The sequence below is a fragment of the Ammospiza caudacuta genome, chromosome 4 (genome assembly GCF_027887145.1).
Source record: "Ammospiza caudacuta isolate bAmmCau1 chromosome 4, bAmmCau1.pri, whole genome shotgun sequence".
Taxonomy (NCBI): Eukaryota; Metazoa; Chordata; class Aves; order Passeriformes; family Passerellidae; genus Ammospiza; species Ammospiza caudacuta.
Genome location: NC_080596.1, coordinates 23,647,410 through 23,666,727, shown reverse-complemented (window position 1 = coordinate 23,666,727; position 19,318 = coordinate 23,647,410). Strand labels below are relative to the sequence as shown.

At 37.5% G+C, this 19,318-nt stretch overlaps 1 protein-coding gene across 1 annotated transcript in view; it reads left to right on the top strand.

Annotated features, from left to right (window-relative positions):
- The window catches only part of LRBA (LPS responsive beige-like anchor protein), a 370,657-nt gene that overhangs the window by 70,607 nt on the left and 280,732 nt on the right, over positions 1–19,318 (top strand). The window contains exons 23-30 of the mRNA XM_058804238.1: positions 2,759–3,784; positions 4,588–4,763; positions 5,947–6,100; positions 6,509–6,689; positions 7,943–8,070; positions 8,374–8,481; positions 10,880–11,051; positions 11,187–11,625. Coding sequence (XP_058660221.1) covers positions 2,759–3,784; positions 4,588–4,763; positions 5,947–6,100; positions 6,509–6,689; positions 7,943–8,070; positions 8,374–8,481; positions 10,880–11,051; positions 11,187–11,625 — 2,384 coding nt within the window. The remainder of the gene's footprint in view (positions 1–2,758; positions 3,785–4,587; positions 4,764–5,946; positions 6,101–6,508; positions 6,690–7,942; positions 8,071–8,373; positions 8,482–10,879; positions 11,052–11,186; positions 11,626–19,318) is intronic.

Sequence of the window (19,318 nt, the reverse complement as noted above, 5' to 3'; positions counted from 1 at the left end):
TCCTCTTTGAGTGGATTTTGGATTTTTTTAGGAGTGATGTTTTCCTTTAGTTCCCTACCGCCTAATTTTCTTCACCAGTGTTTCTCTCCTTAGAGTTTCTTGCATTGTTCTGAAATCAGTGTAGGTTCTTATCAGATTTTGCTTGGATTTATTTGCTCATAAGTTTACATTACCCATCTGTGAAGACAAATTGTCATTATTGACCTTCTTGCTGGTCTTTTTTCTATTTGTTTTTGTTAGCAATTAAAAATCCTGCAGTGCACAGTTTCATTTTCAGTATTGCTTTGTATTGTCTTCGAAAGCATTGTTCCAGATTTCAGATGAAATTAGTTGTGAAATGGTATTGCATCCCCTTACCATACATTGTGTTTGTGATGTTGACCATACCATATTCCCTATACCCTAAATTCCAACGTGGTTGGAAATGTGGAGGCCAGAGACAGCCGTGGCTGCAGTGACCGTGAGTTGGTGGAGTTCAGGATTCTGAAGGGAGGGAGAAGAGTAAAAAGCAAGCTTACAATCCTGACTCACGGAGAACAGATTTTGACTTATTTTCAAGCAAAATGATTTAAGGCTGTGAACCAGGTGATCAGTTTGGCTGCTAAGGAAAAATTGGAAGGTGCAATGGGTTCTTGTTAAGAGGATAGGGCTTGGTAGCACACTAGAAGAAAAGCATTGTAGTGAAAGAGTAGGTCCCAGGTTGTACCAAGTGAGATACAGCTGACTGCCCATTTCTCCAAAAGTAGTTGGCAGCCCTACAGACTGTGTTCATAGGAAGTGAGAAGCTACAAACTTTGTAGCTTTTACTCCTACATATGAGTTTAATGAGATTTACCCTGGAATGATGCATGAAAATACAGATGTTCACACTGTTAAATATTGTGGGGCAGTGTGCTTTCTGGCAAGTACATGTAAGTTTTGCTGAAATCAAGCAATGTCATTTTCATTTGTTAAATGTCTCTTTAGTGCTTGCTGGGACAAAGCTTTTTAGTAGTTTTGGAAATGCAGGAAGCAACAGGGGGAGAGAGAAGAGGTAAAGTTAACTGGAGATAAGTTCAAGTTGTTAAGTAAGATTCCTTCTTCAGAAAAGCAGCGATTAGACCTGAAGTAGCAGATTTGCCTAATCATATTTTGGAAAATAAGTGAAAAGTGCAAAGGACAGCTTATTAGCACGATCTATTTTGTGTTGCCTTCAACATTCTGATTGTGGTACAATTCAGAAAGTATTTCCAAAGTAATAATGCCCCCCACATGCTCTTTTTAGCAAAATCCTAGAATTAAATAATTTATGGTTCCATTTTAATTGGATGAACTTTCAATCAGTTGTAATCATTCACACTTTTTTTTTGTACATAACTGAATGAATGAAAACTATGTGCAGACTCTTTTTTGTTTTCTTTTTTTAAACAAGCAGAGTGAGATATCCCACTTCTGTTTCTAGACACTAAAATTTCAATTAAATCAACTTGAATGAATAATATTGTTCAGATCATGTTAAAATAGTGCATTGCTCCTGCCATACTTGAATATACTTGATTGATGGAGTAAATAGTTAAAAAGCTAAATACTGACATCAGAACCTGCCAAAAATAATTTTTGTCTTTGCTCTGTCTTTGCTTATCTCTGATTTGTTAGCTGTAATTTCTAGTCTATTTTTAATCTGAAAAATTATTTTTTCACTCCTCTGTGTTGCCTTAAGGGAAGATATTCCCACTGAATAATCATATCTTTGAATGCTATGTACACAGAATTTTTAGATGAGATTCAAATGTATGAGCTGAGTATGTAAGAGAATAGGAAAATGTGTGTTTGTATATTTAGTGGAATGCACTGCTCTACTTTGCTTATGGAAAATGTTTATGATACAGAAAATGATTTAAAGGAAACAACCCTCAGGTGGAGCTTATGTTGGGAAAATTTTGAGAACTGAGCTTAAAGATAAATAAACACTTGTGTTATGGAATATAAATCTAAGTCTAAATGAAAAGGTATGGATAAACTTAATTGAATAACAGTGTAATAAAAACTTAAGTTAGGCTAGTGGTATTTTATTTTTAAAAACACAGCTATTTATTTGGGCAAATGAGTTTTATTAGTGTGTATATAAAGAATTTTTCTATCTGGATTTTTTTAAAAAATACCTAGAAACAACAATTATATTTTCAGCTAAGGAGTAGAGAAATCTTCACTTGAATCCACTTGTGTAGCTTTTCTCAGGCTGAGATAGGGTGAATAGCACTCACCAAAGGAAATATCTGGGGAATTATTGGTATCATTTGGGGATCCACAGGATTCTGGCTTTGTTAGGTGCTGTGACTTTGTGACATTGTACTTTTTAGTGTAAAATTTTCAAAAGTTTATGTATCTTTTTGGATTTTGGAACATACTAAAGGTGCTAAAAGGATATGAAAGCTCTGCTACTTGTCACAGCCTCCCCCTTCACAAAAATATTGATGTTTTCAAATCTAGTAAATTCTGTGCATCTTATGCTTAGGATATCCTTTGGATCAGGCTAGTTAGGGTTTTTTTGACATTGACTTTATTTTTCTTTCTTCCTTTTAGCCAGGAAAAACAGGTACATGTAATAAAACCTTGCTGTCAGTTCAAGTGAAAGCTAATGTGCAGATTTTCTTAATGAAAAGGACAGAATCCAATATAAATTTGTGATTTAAGCATTGATTTTGGTTTTCTGTTTTTTTCCCAAGAAAACAGTCATTACTATGTAGTTTTTAATGTCCTTTGAACTCTGTTTTTTTAGGTAACTTTTGAAATGCACAAAGAGAGTCTTTCTCAAATGTACAAGGAGTACCAAGAGAACGGAGCTGAAGGGAGTGGAGTACATTCTTCAACTCCAATTAGAACAATCTCTGGGATTAGCAAAGAAGCTGAAACCAAGGGAAAGCAGCAGTCTTTGGAGTTAAAAGAAAATGCTGCTGCTCCTTCCTGCATTACTGATGGTGATACAGAGCGCAGAACTGAAAAAAAAGAGAAAGAAAACTCATCAGATGGTGGCCAACAAACTCATTCAGTGTCTAATCATAAGGAGGAATTAGAGGGCGAGGATGTGGGTACTACAGAGGATTTAAAAGCAGTGCCTTGTGTGGAATTTTCTCCAGAACCACAACCAGAAAAGCCCAATGTCTCAGAAATCAGTACTGGAATAGCTGAAGCAATTGAAGATTCTAGCAAAGCTGATGAGCTTGTGGAAGAAACAGTTGCTGTCACTGCTGCTTCTTTAGCCATGCAAACTCCTGTGGAAGGAGGAATTCCCACAAGTCTAGAAGGACTGGAAAAATCAGCAGTAGAGGTGGAAGATGAAGATGACTTTGTTGATTTGAAAGATGAAAGTAGTTTGCCTTTGCCTTCAGAAGAGCTTGCAGAAAAGAACAAGGAATGTGGCTTTAATGCAAGCCAAGTGACAAAGCAGGAAGAAACAACAGAGAAGCAGCCTGAAACTGGACTTTTAAAATCTGAGGGTACTGAAGGTGTGGATGAGAAGAAACAAGAACTGACTTTGCCAGAGACAGTGAGTTCTGCAGTTCCAGAAGTAGTAACTCAGCTGGATTCAGCAGGAAAAAAGAAGCTGAAGGAAGGAAGCATAGTTACCAGTGAAACCAAAACAACTGTAGAAAACAGAAATGCACCTGTGGTGGAGCCCTCTGGAGCCCCTGACAAAAGAATTGCCAAGCTTGATGTTTCCAGTGTTGCATCAGATACAGAAAGACTGGAGTTGAAAGCTAACACACATCTAGAAGCACCTCTGCCTGCCAGATCCATGCCTGAGGTAAATTCTACCTGTCCTTCATCTGTCTAGCTTAAAAATAAAAGGAAGGTTTTTTAAATGATTTTTTTAAGAAAGCATACCTAACCATTCTGGGGATTATAATGTGTGTGATTTTTGTGAGTTATCTGTAAAATTTTTTAACCCTGGGTTAAAATAGCCATTATTCTTATAATTTGTGTGCTGAGAATTCTCCAAGATTTTTGTACATCCATGTATGAATGCTGATATAAACTGAGTGTTTGGCTAGATGAACACTTGATCTCAGCTGTTTTAAACTATAGAAATTGGTAGCTTTGTCACTACATCATGTCATCCTACCATTTTGTGCAAATATAAATTGAGACTGGGCTTCTGTTGTGTGCTGCAGTGCTCCAGGTCTAGTCTTTAGTTTCTAATCCATCTTTTAATGGTTGAATGATCATGTCTCTGAGTACTTCCCTTCTGCAGAGATACTTCCTAATGGATGCTCTTCAATCTGCACCATTCTTCCTTAAAGGAGGAAAGCCACTGTCTACAACAACATATTCTTCCCCCCTGGTAAGGTTGGGTGGCTGCTTGTGAATAGCTAGACTGGCAGGTGTGGTAGTACAGCTGTACCCTAGTTTGTAGTTTTGGTATGTCCATTAAATAGCATTTGTGGAATAGTTTTAGCTTTATTTGGAACCATGTACACAGTCTGGACTTGTTGGATATCCAGAATCTCAAGTCTATTAGATGCATTTCAGTTTGTGCCATGGGAGCTAATAACCAGAGTGTGGGTTTTGTGTTTCGTTTTCGTTGTTGTCTGCAAATGGTGCATTCAGCCGTCGAGGCAGCAGGTTTCCTCAGGACAGGAGCTGTCTGCTCCATCGGACGGGCAGAGGAGGGACACGAGGTCAGCTGTGTTCCGTATTCCCGAGTTCAAGTGGTCCCTGATGCACCAGCGCCTGCTCACAGACCTGCTCTTCTCCATAGAAACAGATATACAGATGTGGAGAAGGTACATCCTGGGCTTTATGTGGAATGATCCACACTGGGTTCACTTACAAGGGGTTCATTGACTTAGACTCATGGACATCTGGTGTTTTACTCATTATTCAATAGCCTGACTTATTTTGTTACCTACACTAAATTATTCTCAGATTTTTTTTTAAGACTCTTTACAGACATAACTGTATATTGGTTCAGGACCAACACACAGGTTTGGACTGAAATCCTGGCTACATATAAGTCAGTGGCGGTCTTGCTGTTGATTTTTATTCAGCTAAGATTTTAATTTTCCTAATGTATTTAAGGGCCTGTGTCTTCTTATCTAAATGTGGATAAGAAAGATAATATATCCAAAATAGTATGTCTTGCTTCTGCATTCACACATACTGCTGCTTTGATAGGGTTCTGTGAACCCAAAGATGTTAATTTGAAATTAACTTCTAACAGGGATCTGGAACGCAATAATGAAGATCTTTGAAAGCAACAGTAATTCTGCTATGTAATTTTAAGGTTTAATAACTGAAATAAGAGGGGAGGGTCCATTGTTAGCTTGTAGTCATGAGTGTAAAATTAAAATTGAACCATACTGGTGTTCTGACCTGATAAAAAGGAATGTCAGTATGAAGAAATAGTGTAGGTAAGTGATTAGAACAATTTAAACTGAAGTGAATTTGAATCTGACTATAATTTTTAGGATATGTTTAAGTTAACCTATCTGGTAATCATCAGATATAGCTAAAATATATTTCTATTTTTGCCTCTGTTTTGGAAAGTTTTTGCTTGAGTTTTTGTACTTTGTTGATTTTTAATTTCTCTGAGAAATCCTTAGAATTTTCTTTAGCTTTCCAAAGATTTAAGTTCAAATCTAGTTCTCTGTTCCAGGAGACTTTATTCTGTTTCCTTGCTAGCAAGCAGTCATAGACCAGCCTATAATGTATCTTTATACAAATGAGGATTAGCAATCTATATTGGTGTTTTTAGCAACCTGTCATATTGAGCAGTTTATGAACAGAAAACAAATGTTGTTTTAGGTTTAGATTGTGATGCACCAGTTGACCCTTAAGTCATGAGTTATTTGATTTCCCACTGCTAAGTGTTTGGTTTTAGTTTTGTGAAAACAGGAGTTTTTAAAAATACCCCAAAAATAAGGCTCTATTCTGAATGTCTTTTTTTGTTTTTTAATTTTGGGACAGCCATTCTACAAAAACTGTGATGGACTTTGTGAATAGCAGTGACAATGTGGTGTTTGTGCACAACACGATCCACCTCATCTCTCAAGTGATGGACAACATGATCATGGCCTGTGGTGGTATCTTGCCATTGCTTTCTGCTGCCACATCTGCTACTGTAAGAAATTCCATTTTTATTTGAAAATTCCTCACTTGTGGGAGGATGCCTTTTTTTATGGAGTGCATTAATTGTTATATCTGTCCTTTTGGGAAGTGGAAGTGCAGGTGGGGTGTTTCCACAGGCATCTCTTTGCTCCCTTTGCTACCTGCACACTTTTCCTTAAGATAAATTAGGTGCTTGCCTTCTTTGCCTGAAGACATTAAAAATTTTCCTGCCTTTGTTGCCCCACAGTGGTCTGGAATGGGGCTAAATCCCAATAATAATGATTGTTCCTAGAATATGAGTGATTATTATTTTTGAATGTGACTGATAGTGGACTTCCAGCGCACATTTTTCTTCATTTAACGTGCAGGAATATTATCTTTGTGAAGAAGTAAATGTTGCTTTCAATTTTTCTCTGTGTAGCATGAATTGGAGAATATTGAGCCAACTCAAGGACTTTCAGTAGAAGCATCTTTAACATTTCTCCAGAGATTAATCAACCTTGTGGATGTGCTAATTTTTGCAAGCTCTCTTGGTTTCACTGAAATTGAGTCTGAGAAAAATATGTCATCTGGAGGAATTCTGCGACAATGTCTTCGCCTGGGTAAGCAAATAAAGCCACTTAATGAGCATAGGACCTTGCAGTTACTAAACAGTTAGCAGCTGTGAGCTTTATTTTTGCTCCTGCCCATTGTTTTGTTAAATCAAGATTAAACATAATCAAGCATTAAGATCTTCTACAGTTTTACTGTATTCTGCAATGCATATATACATATTCCTCTCTAAAAGTGTAAGTAATATAAATTGTTTGGTAGTTTGTTTTCATTTTATCCATGAGGATATTTCTTTTGCCAAAGTTCCCCAAATAATCAAGGCTGAGCAAATAGCAGCCTTAAGAACAGTAATCTTGTACTATATAAGAAAACGAAACTTTGCAATACTTAGATAAGAGGTTGAACACTTGAAGGTCAGTATATGAAGGTATGGTGAAAACTAGAAGGGTAAATTTCCGAAGGATTCAAATTGGGCAGTAATTTTATCCGATTATTTACAGTATGCTTCCTTCAAATTGGATTGAAAGAAAATGATCAGTTACCTAAGAAAGTAACAAATCTTCTGAAAATGAGAACATATAAGATCATAGCAGGGTCCAGGTAGTTCATACAGGAGTAGAGAATTCATGCTTAGCTGCCTGCCATAAGACTTTTTATAATGAAAAGTTTGATTTGCATGAGTGCCAGAGCAGCTCAGAACCTCAACAGTAACTAGCCTTCCTCTCCCTTTCTAGGCAATTAAAACTTTGTGCAGGTAGAGCAAGATTTATGGGATGCAAACAGGTATAGAGGTGGGGTAGTTCTTTTTTCCTTTGAAAATAAATATTAGAAGATGAAACAGGGCAAAAATGTGCAGCTAAAAAACCCCAGCAGTTGTGTAACTTCAGAACATTTAGTCCAAGAGTAACAGAGTATTGTGAAGCCAACGTTGCCATTTGTTTCGCTGGTCTATCACTTGTCTTCTCCCTTGCAAATTTGTGAAATTTAGCTGTCTTCACCCTACCCACCCTGTGGTTGTATGCATGGTAAAATTGCGGTGAGGGATACTCATTTTACTCAAGTATCCATTAGATACAGCCTATATGTTCTATTAGTTTAGCATTCATTATTAGTTATAAATTATTAAAGAATTTTGAGCATTGGTTTGCAGCTGTCTAAAACTTACAGAAGCAAAGTATTTTACTGATGTGCGTCAACTTTTTAGTTTTAAGTGGTAAACAGAATTGTGTTATACATTTCTGTAAGGGACTATAGAACTGTACTGTTTCTCAGAATAGCTCTTAACGTTTCTTTTCCCTTCAAGTATGTGCAGTAGCAGTAAGAAATTGCTTGGAGTGTCAGCAGCATGCACAGATGAAGCCTGTTGGAGAAACTGGGAGGAACCAAAAAGCAGTGCAAGGCTTTATAGGATCAGTAAAGTCTGCAGCAAAGGCAAGTTTAAGACCACATGCAGAAACACAGAAGTCAATAATGTCTGTACAGAGGGATATGTTTTTAAATTTGTACCTGTGCCACTGATATTTTAACAGACCTGAAGTAGGGTGGTACACATGCTGGAAATTAAATCTGTCACAAGAAATGACCAGATTTTTTCTCCTTTAAAGATTAAATGCATATCTGATCTTTCTGCTGTAGTTATGACAGTATGATGCACAGTGAGTGATTATAACACTTCATGATTCTTGGTAGAATGCTTTTAAACACAGGATCTTAAACAATTTTTTTTTTTAATAGAGTCCGGTGGACATTGTGACTGGTGGCATTTCTCCCATACGGGACCATGACAGACTTCTGCAGGATATGGATATTAATCGCCTCCGAGCAGTGGTGTTCAGAGATATAGTAAGTCAATAATGTCCTCTTCTTTGTAGCTGCATTTCTGCTTGTCTCTGTTTGCTAAATGCTTCCTCTCTGTTACAGAGTTTGACTAAATTGGATGTACAAAACGGGAATACTGCTCACAGTAATTAGGAACTTGCAATACTCTGCAGCTGTTGTAGTGTTTGGGATTGGGAGGAGGGAGAGGTGATACCCAACTGTCTCCTCATCTGGCTTTTTGTTTTTCCTAAGAATTGATTTTGTGGAATTCTGCCAGTTGTATATTAATTATGTTGTGTTTAGTACAAATATGTTCATAGACAAGGTATTTATGTATCATTTATGTATTTATGTACATTTTGAAGAAGTCACATTCTTCTAGCTAATTAGAAATTAGAGGTCATTTCTAATTCCTTTACTTCCTCTCAGAGGAACCAATTTGTGTGCCTGTGCTGTAAGCATGCATATGTTTTTTAGTCTTGAATTGACTAAAAATATCTTTGTCCTGTGTCAGCAACTTTATAGCTGATATTGAGGAAATTGAGATTGATTACTTAAAAAAATCACCTCTGTAAGCAAATACAGCAGCTATAATGGCTGTGAGTCATTGGTGACCACAAGCCTGGACACCACAACTTAGTTTACAATAATTGGACTGTTCAGCAAGTGTAATGATTTATACAGTGATTTTTTTTTTCTGTCCAGAAAAGTGAAGGATTTTGAGTTTTATCTTTACAGTAATTATTGATTGAAGCAAGCTTCTTTCAGCCCCTATGTCAGTATCAGTGTACAAGAGACTAACAGGAAATGATTGTTCCATACTGGGAGCAATTAAAGTACTCCTAAGGATTCCTTCAAACACATTTTGTGAACCTTTTTATTTAAAACAATCAAAACAATACCCACCCACAACCTCTGCTTTTTTTTGCATATCTAATCCATGAGGCTCTCTGTTTCTCGATAAGTAATAAAATGGTGCAATAGCTCTGCTTTTTGGCTAGGATGTTGAGCTACGTGGGAAAAGTAGACTTGGAAAGATCTGGTGGGGAATAGTTTTTGTCTGAGCTGTTTACATGTGCATCTAAATGTTTTATTTGCATGCAGTTTCTTACATTGTATTCAGCACTTACAGCCAGGAGTAGCATAATTTGAATGTACAAATTCTACAGCAGGAACTCTGATGGAATCTGCTTACCCACCAGTAGCAGTACTTAGAGCTTTATTTCAAGCAGTTCTTCAAACATAGAAAAAGTAAGGAAGGGTCAGTTCTAATTCACTGGATCACCACTTTATTAAGTACAGTTAGAATCTGTCTTAATACTCATCTTGCAAGAAAATTCTTTATAATCCTTACCATTACAGGTGGCTTTCTTCAATCTCACACTGTGATTATTCTGTAAAAGTTAAGATTTTGGGTCAGGCCAAGGGGAAGATAGGTTGTTTTTTTAGTGCCACAGATAGGATCCACCTATGTTACCTGTTCTTAATAAAAAGTTTCTCATAAATATCTCCCAGAATAACTTACTAAGGAGTTCTTCAAGGGATAAGGAGCTTTGATGGGCACTACAATCATGATAGAATGAACTTTATACTGTAACTTAATTTCTTGAACTACTCAGAGGACAAAATTGAATGTTACCTGAACCCTGATGTGAATGAGGGGTAAAAAACTCCAAACACTCATTTTTTAGTAAGTGAGAATCCAAATACTCCATTCTCCTGTGACCCAAAAGTGTATGAAGCTTTTTTCCTTTGGTAGCCAAAAGGGACAAGCTTAGACTAAATCTTCATTTCCAGGTTTCCCTCTTTCACTAGGAGTGACTGAGTACTCTGGGGAGGAGCCTGGCATAGGTCATATTAAGATTTGTTTTCAAGGTTTTTCCTAAAATCTCTTCATAAAGTTCCAGCTGTAATGCAAATGCATGTTGCTCAATTCTTGTTTAAATTATACGTAGTAGATTACATCCATCTGGACTGTCTGATAATGAAACAAAACCTTGATGCTTGTTCTGGAATTTGCTTCTTTTCCTTCATTAATAGGTTCCAGTTATGTAGAGCATGATTGTCTTGCAAATGCTGTTAATATCTTGGCATTTTTGAGGAAATATAACAAAAGAAACACCCATGAATAAAGGGGACCCTACACCCTACACTAATTTGAAACATGAAATCAAAACACACAACCTTAGCCAAAGTTGTCAAATAAATGAAAAATGAAAGGATTGGTGCCACTTGTATTCAAGTGCTGTATTCCTTAGCTTTATAGGTGAGACAAACTGTGACTAGAGAATATTGTTCTTCCATTGCTGACATATCAGCTTCCTCTTGGTATGTTTATGGTAGTGTTGGGCATACTTCATGAAAAAATAAACATGCTGCTGAAATTGTAATGGAAAAATCTGTGTGTGTCTGTTTTTTACAGGAGGATAGTAAACAGGCTCAGTTTTTGGCTTTGGCTGTTGTATATTTTATTTCTGTGCTCATGGTTTCAAAATACAGAGATATACTGGAACCCCAGAATGAAAGACGACCACCAAACCAAAGCCAGTCACTCAAGGAATCAGAAAATGAAAATAATGAAACTCCTGCTGCAGGTGAACTGTTAATTACTTTGCCAAAAGAAATAACTTGGCTTAAAATGCTTTAGAAATCTTTAGGACCAATGTTGTGAATGCTTCTCCGTTAATAGTGACCTTAAAATGTGTTTTCTCTTCTTTTGATATGAACAGTTGTGGAAAAGCCATCTGCTGCTCTTGGTGCTTCAGCCTCTACTGAAGATTCAGAAAATACAGCATCTATGCAAAGAAGGGATTCTGGTCTTGGGGAGGAAGCAGCTGCAGCACAAACAAACAGTTCGAGTGGTGCTGCTGAAGCAGGACCTCTGGGTGTTAGTGCAGGCCCAGATGCAGTCAGTGAAGTCCTGTGCACCCTCTCATTAGAGGTCAATAAATCTCAGGAGGGCGGAAGTGAGACAGGAATTGAAGAGAGTAAATCTGTGGCTTCTGTGCCAGCTGCAAAAAATGTCAATGTGAAGGATATCTTGAGAAGCCTGGTGAGCACGCCAGCTGATGGCACTGCAGTGGATGCTGCTCTTCTGCCGCCAACCTTCCTTGGAGTTCTTGGTGATGGAGCTGCTGAGCAGCCTGTGCAGTTCCATTCCTTTGACAGGTAATGTAACATCTGAAATAGTTAAAAGTTTGATTTTACTAAAGGTATTTGTAAAGAACAGGAAAACCAACACTTCACCAGAACTTCTAAGTGTAGCAGTAGCAGATGAGGACTGCTGTGCATATTTAGTTGGCTTTAAAGAACTGAAGAAGCAAAACAGACATTAAATAGTTTAAGATTATGATACGTAGATCAGCAGGTGTATTCATCACAATGATGTATCTAGTCTCTGTTATTGTGGGCCTGCAAAAGAATACTGGCTTGCTAGTAGTTACAAATGGTTCAAAACTAATGGAGTAATCATCTAGGTGTCCTTCTACCTAGAGAATATTCCCATATTCATTTAGGAAAACAGATGTGTGTTCTGCCTTCTGCTGCTAAAGGTGTAGCTACTTTAACTCTTTCATTATTTGTTGGGTAGCTATTATCCCTAAACTGCTAGATTTGCTTTGTTGTAACAGCTTTTTGTTTCATTGTAATAAATTTCTGTATTTCTTAGTACACAAATGCTGTAGTGGATTCAAAAAGGAGAATCCCTGCTTTTTTTTGCTTTTAGAATGAAGTCACTCTTTCCTGATAATAATTTTGGTGTTCCTTGTGTCTCAGTCTGATTAGCCTTTATCTTTTCCCAAGCATAGTAAACCAAACTATCTTTTACTAGACTTAGTGCCTTTTACCTTTTCAGGATTCCCAACAACTGCAAAGAAAACAAAAAAAGAAAGAATCCTGTAACACTTGCATTCCTGCATCGAGGAAAGCCTTGGTTATTTCCAGGAATCCTGCAGTCAGTCTGGTGCAAGGGGATCCCTTGTTACCATACCAGTATCTGATCCTCTGCTGATTCCTGAGCTTCCTCTGGCTCTGATGTGTGTGCAGTCTGTGTCTGCCTTGTTCACAATCCCAGCTGCCCCATGAGAGGGTGTCACTGCCTGTCTGCTCCACTCACACTGGCTGCCCTATCACTGTGGGGGAAGAGACACTGCTGTCTGGCCAGATGAGACGCAGATGGGGTGTGCCAGCATTTGGGCTCTTGTCTCAGAGTAAATACTGTGTTCTCCTTGTGATACTGAACAGCAGGACTTTTTCTGGGAGCAGGAGGAGGATGGAGGCAGAGGGGGACATTGATAGAAGGGGTACACTGAGTTAGAACTTGCCACACCTCTCTCCCCACTGCTGCCCAAGTTCTTTTAGCACTTCCTCTTCAAGGCCTCTTGTTGCTCTTTGCTACAAGTGGGCAGTTGATAATAAAATGTTTTAGTCTCTGATAATGTTTTTTTCTTTTGAAAATCCTGGTATTAGTTGCTGCGTGGTTTCAGCCACCCGAATAACATTTGTTTGGAGGTCTGGTACAGAAGTGACTATTGCATTTATGAATTATTTTTTAGCTGTTGTGGACACCAAAGGTTTGTGGTGCTTGTGCTGATTTGAATTGGTGTACAGGAGGTTAACTAGACAGGAAGTAATTGGGCACTTGCAGCCCTGATGGCTGACATAGGTAGGTTACACCTACAAAACCTTATTGGAGGAAGCTGTAAATTTAATTTGATAACATGTACACTAATGAAATACTGGGCATTGATAGCATCCTGTCTATCATTTGCATTTCTGTGTTCTTCTTCCTTTATAGTTACAAAGTCACTCAAAAAATAACCAAAAAACTCCCTTAAGTTGTGGTGTGTTTTGTAAATCAAGTTACTAAAAAGTTGAATTACTTGCTACTCTGCCCTTTTACTTCTCCACTGCCCAATGGACACTTCTGTTTCCACCTCCAAAGTGCCAGTCATTTGTAACAACTCTTAACATTCTTTCACTTAACCTTGATGCCAAATTACTGCCCTGCTACTCAAAACAAGGTGGTCTGATGAAGGAACATATGCAGGGGAATGAAGAGGGTGTGTGGGTTGAAGCAGTGGACAGCACTGTGCTTCTGAGCAGAAGAGCAGAGTTTTGTGGGGTTTGTGTAGCTGTCTGGGCTGCTCCACAGTGATAACTTGTGGGCATTACTTTCCAAAGATTTTTTGTTTAGTAGGTGGGGCTAAACACATGAGAAAAATATCATGAAGTAGTATAAAATACTTTGTCAGCATGTTATTAGCTAAAGTTAAAAAGAGAAAATAACTGCGTGTGAAACATTAAAAGTTAAATGGAAAGGCAAGTTTCATGGCCACTTGAAGGTGACTTTATGTAGTGAGACTACTTAAAATACAAGTTTATGCTCTGAAATGACACCTAGGTACCACAGCAGGAAGGAATTGTGCTAGGAATAAAAAAAACACTTTTTATAAAAAAGTGGGATGGAGTTGGAAATAATAGATGTCATCTCTGTGATAGGTAAAAATGCTAAGTTACATTGTGAAATTTATTTTTTGGGAAAACAGACTTTGGGATGCTCTCTTCTTTTCTGTGTCTGGTTTACATTTAATATATTGTTTGATGGCAAACAAAAATTCTGTGAATTTTTTTTTCTTCTTTTTTTAAAGGCACTTTGTTAAAAGTTGTTCCCATGTAGCAGTTTACCAGTGGGATATCTCTGGGAATTTCAAAGCATCTCTCTGATCCTGCATTTATCTCAGGAATGCTGTGTCAGAAATCAAAACTCTCCTCATATCTTAAGGATTATCAACTTCCCAGCCATAGCTGGAGAGTATACAGTAACAGCTATGTGAGTGAAACCTTACTGAAAGGCTGCCAGGTTGCAAGCCTTTGGAAACAGCTAGGTGTATGTGTTCATTCCCATGCCAAAAATCCACCCCTTATCTTATGGGAAGATACAATCTTGTGATTAGTGGGTGCCAGGGGTTTATCATGATAAAGTTCAAGACTTGCATTGGCTTTTTCCCAAGATCCACAGGGACATGAATTAATGTTCCAATTTCAGTGTGTCCTAAACCAGCAGTTTTCTTATTTAGTAGTAATAGTGTAGGAAAAGAGGAAGGGACTAATGCAAGCAATTTCAAATAAAATGGAAATAAAAATAACCAAAGCTTGGGATAAAAAGAGAGATGACATTTCTCTTCAGTTAGTCTAATAAAACCCATAACCTATCACTTGCCATTTTTACTGTATGCTTTAAAATAAAACCTCAGTCTCCTGGCTTCTGCTGCTCTTTGTGGAAACATTCAATAACCATGTCATTATGGGAGGCTGATGCTGAGGGTTCAGAGGAATATAGGTTCTTAAATCATGATCTTGTACCATAGAGCTTAAATCTGCAGCTGTGCTGCAACTTGCAGGACAGATATGTTAATAACCCTGTTTTTCTTTTTGGAACATTGTCTGTAAGCTGCTTAGTTTGGCTTAGCCTGTGTTTACTCATTTGTCAGTCAGGGGTGTGCATATGCCTTTGTAGTAGTTGGTTGTGGTAATTTCAGTTAGATTTCATCCAAGTCCCTTTTTATATGGAATGGATACATCTTAGACTTCCTTGATTTGGGTCTTTAATGCAAAAAGAGTAAACTATTTTTAGACAAGATTAAATTTGCCAAGTGTTGGTGGAGACAGAATATGAGAATGGGGAATCTTTAGATAAAGGCACATGTGCTGTGATGGAAAGCTCAGCTCTTTCAGCACACCAGCAATTTGCATTCTGCAGGGACCAAAGAGGCAAACCATTTAAAGTCTTCTCCCTGCCATGCTGATTTTAAAGTTCTATTGCAAAATTGATTGTATTCTTTCTATCATATCTTCTCTTCCCCTCCCTGCATTCTCTGATCTCTCATGGTTTCGAGAGTCTCTTGTTCTTCCTTTCTCCTTGGATATTTCAAGGGAGACATAAGACAAATGGGTATTATCCACAGACAGCAGAGCCCATAGAAGGACACTGACATGGCAGGCTGCCTTCCTGGCTCACAAAATAGAGGTAAAAATAAGTCTCTGATCCTCTTTATTGGTCTTTTGCTCTTTGCACAGGAGTCTTGCAGTGGCCATCGTTTTGGTAGCCTGGAACAAGGCTTTTTTCTTTTGGTTTTGAATTAAAATCATTATCCTATGGTACAGACAAACTGTCACCTGCATTGCTTTTCAGTGCTAAAAAAACCAAAACAAACTAAGAATTAAATCTGTATAAATTCTTGTATGTCAAGAGGAATCAGAGCTCTTGCAACTATTTTTAAATAACAGTGAGGTCATCAGTTTGGGCTGCCTCATGTCGTGTTAGGAATATTTGACTTGCACCCAAGGAAAATCTGTATACTTGAAATATATTTAAAATGAAATGGGGACTTGCCAACTTAATGCAAATAAATACTTGGGAAAATGCTAAAATTTTAGGAGCTGTAGGTATTTTCTATCTTTATATTGAAACAGAGGAGTCAGTGAACTGAAACCAGGGAAGGGTTCAATAAGTAAATCCTTATGGAATTTGGCAGAATAGATCATTATTGCGTAAGCCTTTGTCTGTGATGGAAGTCAGTGTTCAGCCCAGTGCTCTGTGCTCATTCAGCAGTGAATAATTGTCTGCAACACAAGACTTCTTACACTTCAGCATAATTGGGACTAATAATACACTGACCTTCTGGCTAAGATGTATTTATGGTGGCTGCTTCTCACTATGTCTGGCCTATGTTTATCGGTTCCCCTGCTGTAAATTCTTATTTTAAACCTTAAATATTTGATTTTAAATGAAAACAGGCAAAATCTAATATAGTCATGTAAATGAGGCAGCTTAAGTGTTGTTCTTACCGTGGTGCTTGAGGTCTCCTTGCAAGAGGAGTGTACTTCTAAAATTTTATTTATCCTGTAGCTGAAACTCAATATAATGGATGTTTTAATATACAAGTGTAACCCAGAAATAGAATTTAATTCATGTGAATGTTAAGGAGTAAAATGTATTGATAACTTTTTTTCCACGTGAAGCCTCTTTGCCCCTGTGTGAGGTTGCTTAATATGCATATTCTGATAAAATTAATCATGATTACAGATGTTTTGTAAAATATATTATTTTTGTAGATCTGAGGAAATAGAATATAAAGCAGCTTGTTGATGAATATTTTTCATATGTGTAGCAATTAACTTTTTTCAGAAAACACTTATCAGTTTAGCAACAGAAAAAGGACTGTCTTATCTGTGTACTCTTTAAAAGCAAGTGCCCTATTATTTAAGGGAAGTTGAAAGCACATTAATTTTTAAGACAGTTCTGACAAATTTACTTGATTTAATAATATGCTGAACACTTCATGTTTTCTATGTAGTTTATTTGCTACAGTATTTAAACTCAATTTTCCACCGTCTTGCATTGTTTATGCCAGTTACATTCATTTATTTTATTTTAATATTTAAATAATCTTTCAAAGGAAGGACACAAAGGAACACTGGTAGCTAATGGGAAAATATTTCTTCGGAACACATTTGCAATTCCACCTAAATATTCAAAGAAAATATCGAGGAAGGAAAAATGTAGGAATTTCAGAATGCAAATAAAGAAACATGACCAATGTTTATGCTTCAAAATTCTCAGTTTGTTTTTCCAGTATGTGGTAAATATGAATATCTGTACGTGATTGCTGAGCTGTACTTTCATACCTTTGAGGAAGGCCTGGAAGTGGAAACTCCTAAAGCAAATCCTGCAGCTGTAACATTGGTCAGTTGCCCTGTTGAAAGTGAAGACATCCCTGGCAATAAATGTTACATTACCAGTGCTGCGGCAGTGCACTGCTAGAAAGTCAGTATGTCAGGATACTTGGGTGTTTTTGTTTGTGCTTCTTGGCCTCCTTCAAGGATTTTTGCATCAGAAGGCCATGGCAACTGACCAGAAGACCAGGAAAATTCACAATTTGAGGTTTTCTTGCATCATGCTTTTAAACAGTATCCAGCACTTCTTTTGGCTGTGTGCATCAGATTGACACAGCTTTTGCAAGGGACCTTCTTTCCTCCAGCAGACATACTGTTTATTTTATTTTGGCGCAAAAAGAGCAATAATTTCAGTTGACTGTTCCAGATCACTATCTATAATCAATTCTGTTCAGAAGTAGTCTGAGCTCTATGGTGAGATGTTCAAAGCCTCTCTTCTCTTTTAAGGGTACAAAGTCCAACAGGACCTTTTTGCTGTTGAATTTATGAAGTAGATTTGTTGAAGTCTTATTCTTTAGGTAAAAGCTAGAGGCTCTGTTTCAGTGGGGTATAGTAACTAATGTGTATCTCTCAGAAAGATTTGTGAGAGTTGGTGTCTCTTGTTTGAAGCATGCAGTGATACTGGAATACTCAGGCATTTCCCTGTGTCCTGTTTATGAGGTAGCACATTCTCTTACATTTCAAAGTCTGATACTTGTAGTCATTCATTTTTATCCCTTGAATCAAAGCAAGAGGAATGATATTGGGTAATTAAAAAAATAATAAAAGCAGCAGTTCTTCTTTACAGCTGTGAATAGAATAAGTGCCAGATTTCTGGTGCTGGTAATCTGAGTATGTTTCTTGTAGTGAATGCCATTGCTAGATGCTGAAAATTATACTGGAAGTGGGTGTTAGAATATAGCTCCTTTTTTAGTATACTAAAGTACTACTTTAGTATACTTTTAGTATACTTTTTAGAATACTTCATGCAAAGTGAGTTCCTGAAAGTTAGAGTAGCAACTATACATATATTCCCAAACATGTACAGTTTGGAAGGTGAGGAGATAGACAAAAGATCTGAAAAGGCAGAAGGGACTGTTCTGGTCATTTACTGCTGTCTGTTGCAGTTCAGGGGGAAAACCTCAAAAAAGTCTTAGTTCCTTAGTTCCTTTGCTTGAATGCACCTCTCCTTGGGTAGCAGTAGAGACTCTGACAACTTGCTGAAACTACTCTCTCAGTGCAGCTCCCCTTCAGCACACCCAAGGTCAGGAGGAGTTTTCAGGAAGGAATGATAATCAGTACCGTTGTGCCAGAAGGCTGTGGGAGCTGGGGTTTCTTTTGCCTGCCCTCATTGCTGGTTGCAGATGGGCACTGCTAAGGAAACAGCTCTGTCTGCACACAGCCATCCCTGCTTCAGGCCCGGCATCCTTGCTCCTGTGCAGTTCCAGAGCTGTCACTTGCCCTGTGAGGAGCTGCTTTTAGTAGTGCTGAAGCTCTTCTAAAACTCCTTCTCGGTGCTTCCAGCATGTTCATTTCTTGATTTTCATCTGTAATAGGTCTTTTCTAATATTGAATTTGGTCAAAATTATGCCATGTATGTCTTTTTTTTTTTTTTAAGGTGTGGTTCTGGTGTGTTCTTTATGACTTAAATACCACCTGTTTTGTAGTTCCTGGGGCTCTTAGTAGAGTCAGAGAGTAAAACCAGAACATTCATAGGCATTCAGAGGACACACCCACTCTGATTTGATGTTTTTGAGAGAATTCTGATTGACTATTTGCCCAGGAAACAGAAAGCTCCTCTAAAGGACTTACTTTTACCCTCAAGGTTATTTGATGTTTTCCAATTAAAAATTATTTACATGAATTATATGTTTTTGAACAGACACAACCTATATGTGCACCAAAATTTGTCGCTAAACATTCTCCTAAATCAAATATATTATATCCAATATAATTGTGTCTATATTACTTTACAGCAAAAGGATGATTATTTCTGTAACTTGGTGTGCAAAGAAATTTTCCAGATCATGCACCAAGGTCTTATGGAGTCCACCTGAATAGACACATGAGAAGTTATAAATTTTTAGGTTTAATATTATTGATTAGTATTTGTTGCATTGGATATCTGTACAGTGAAAGGACTTAA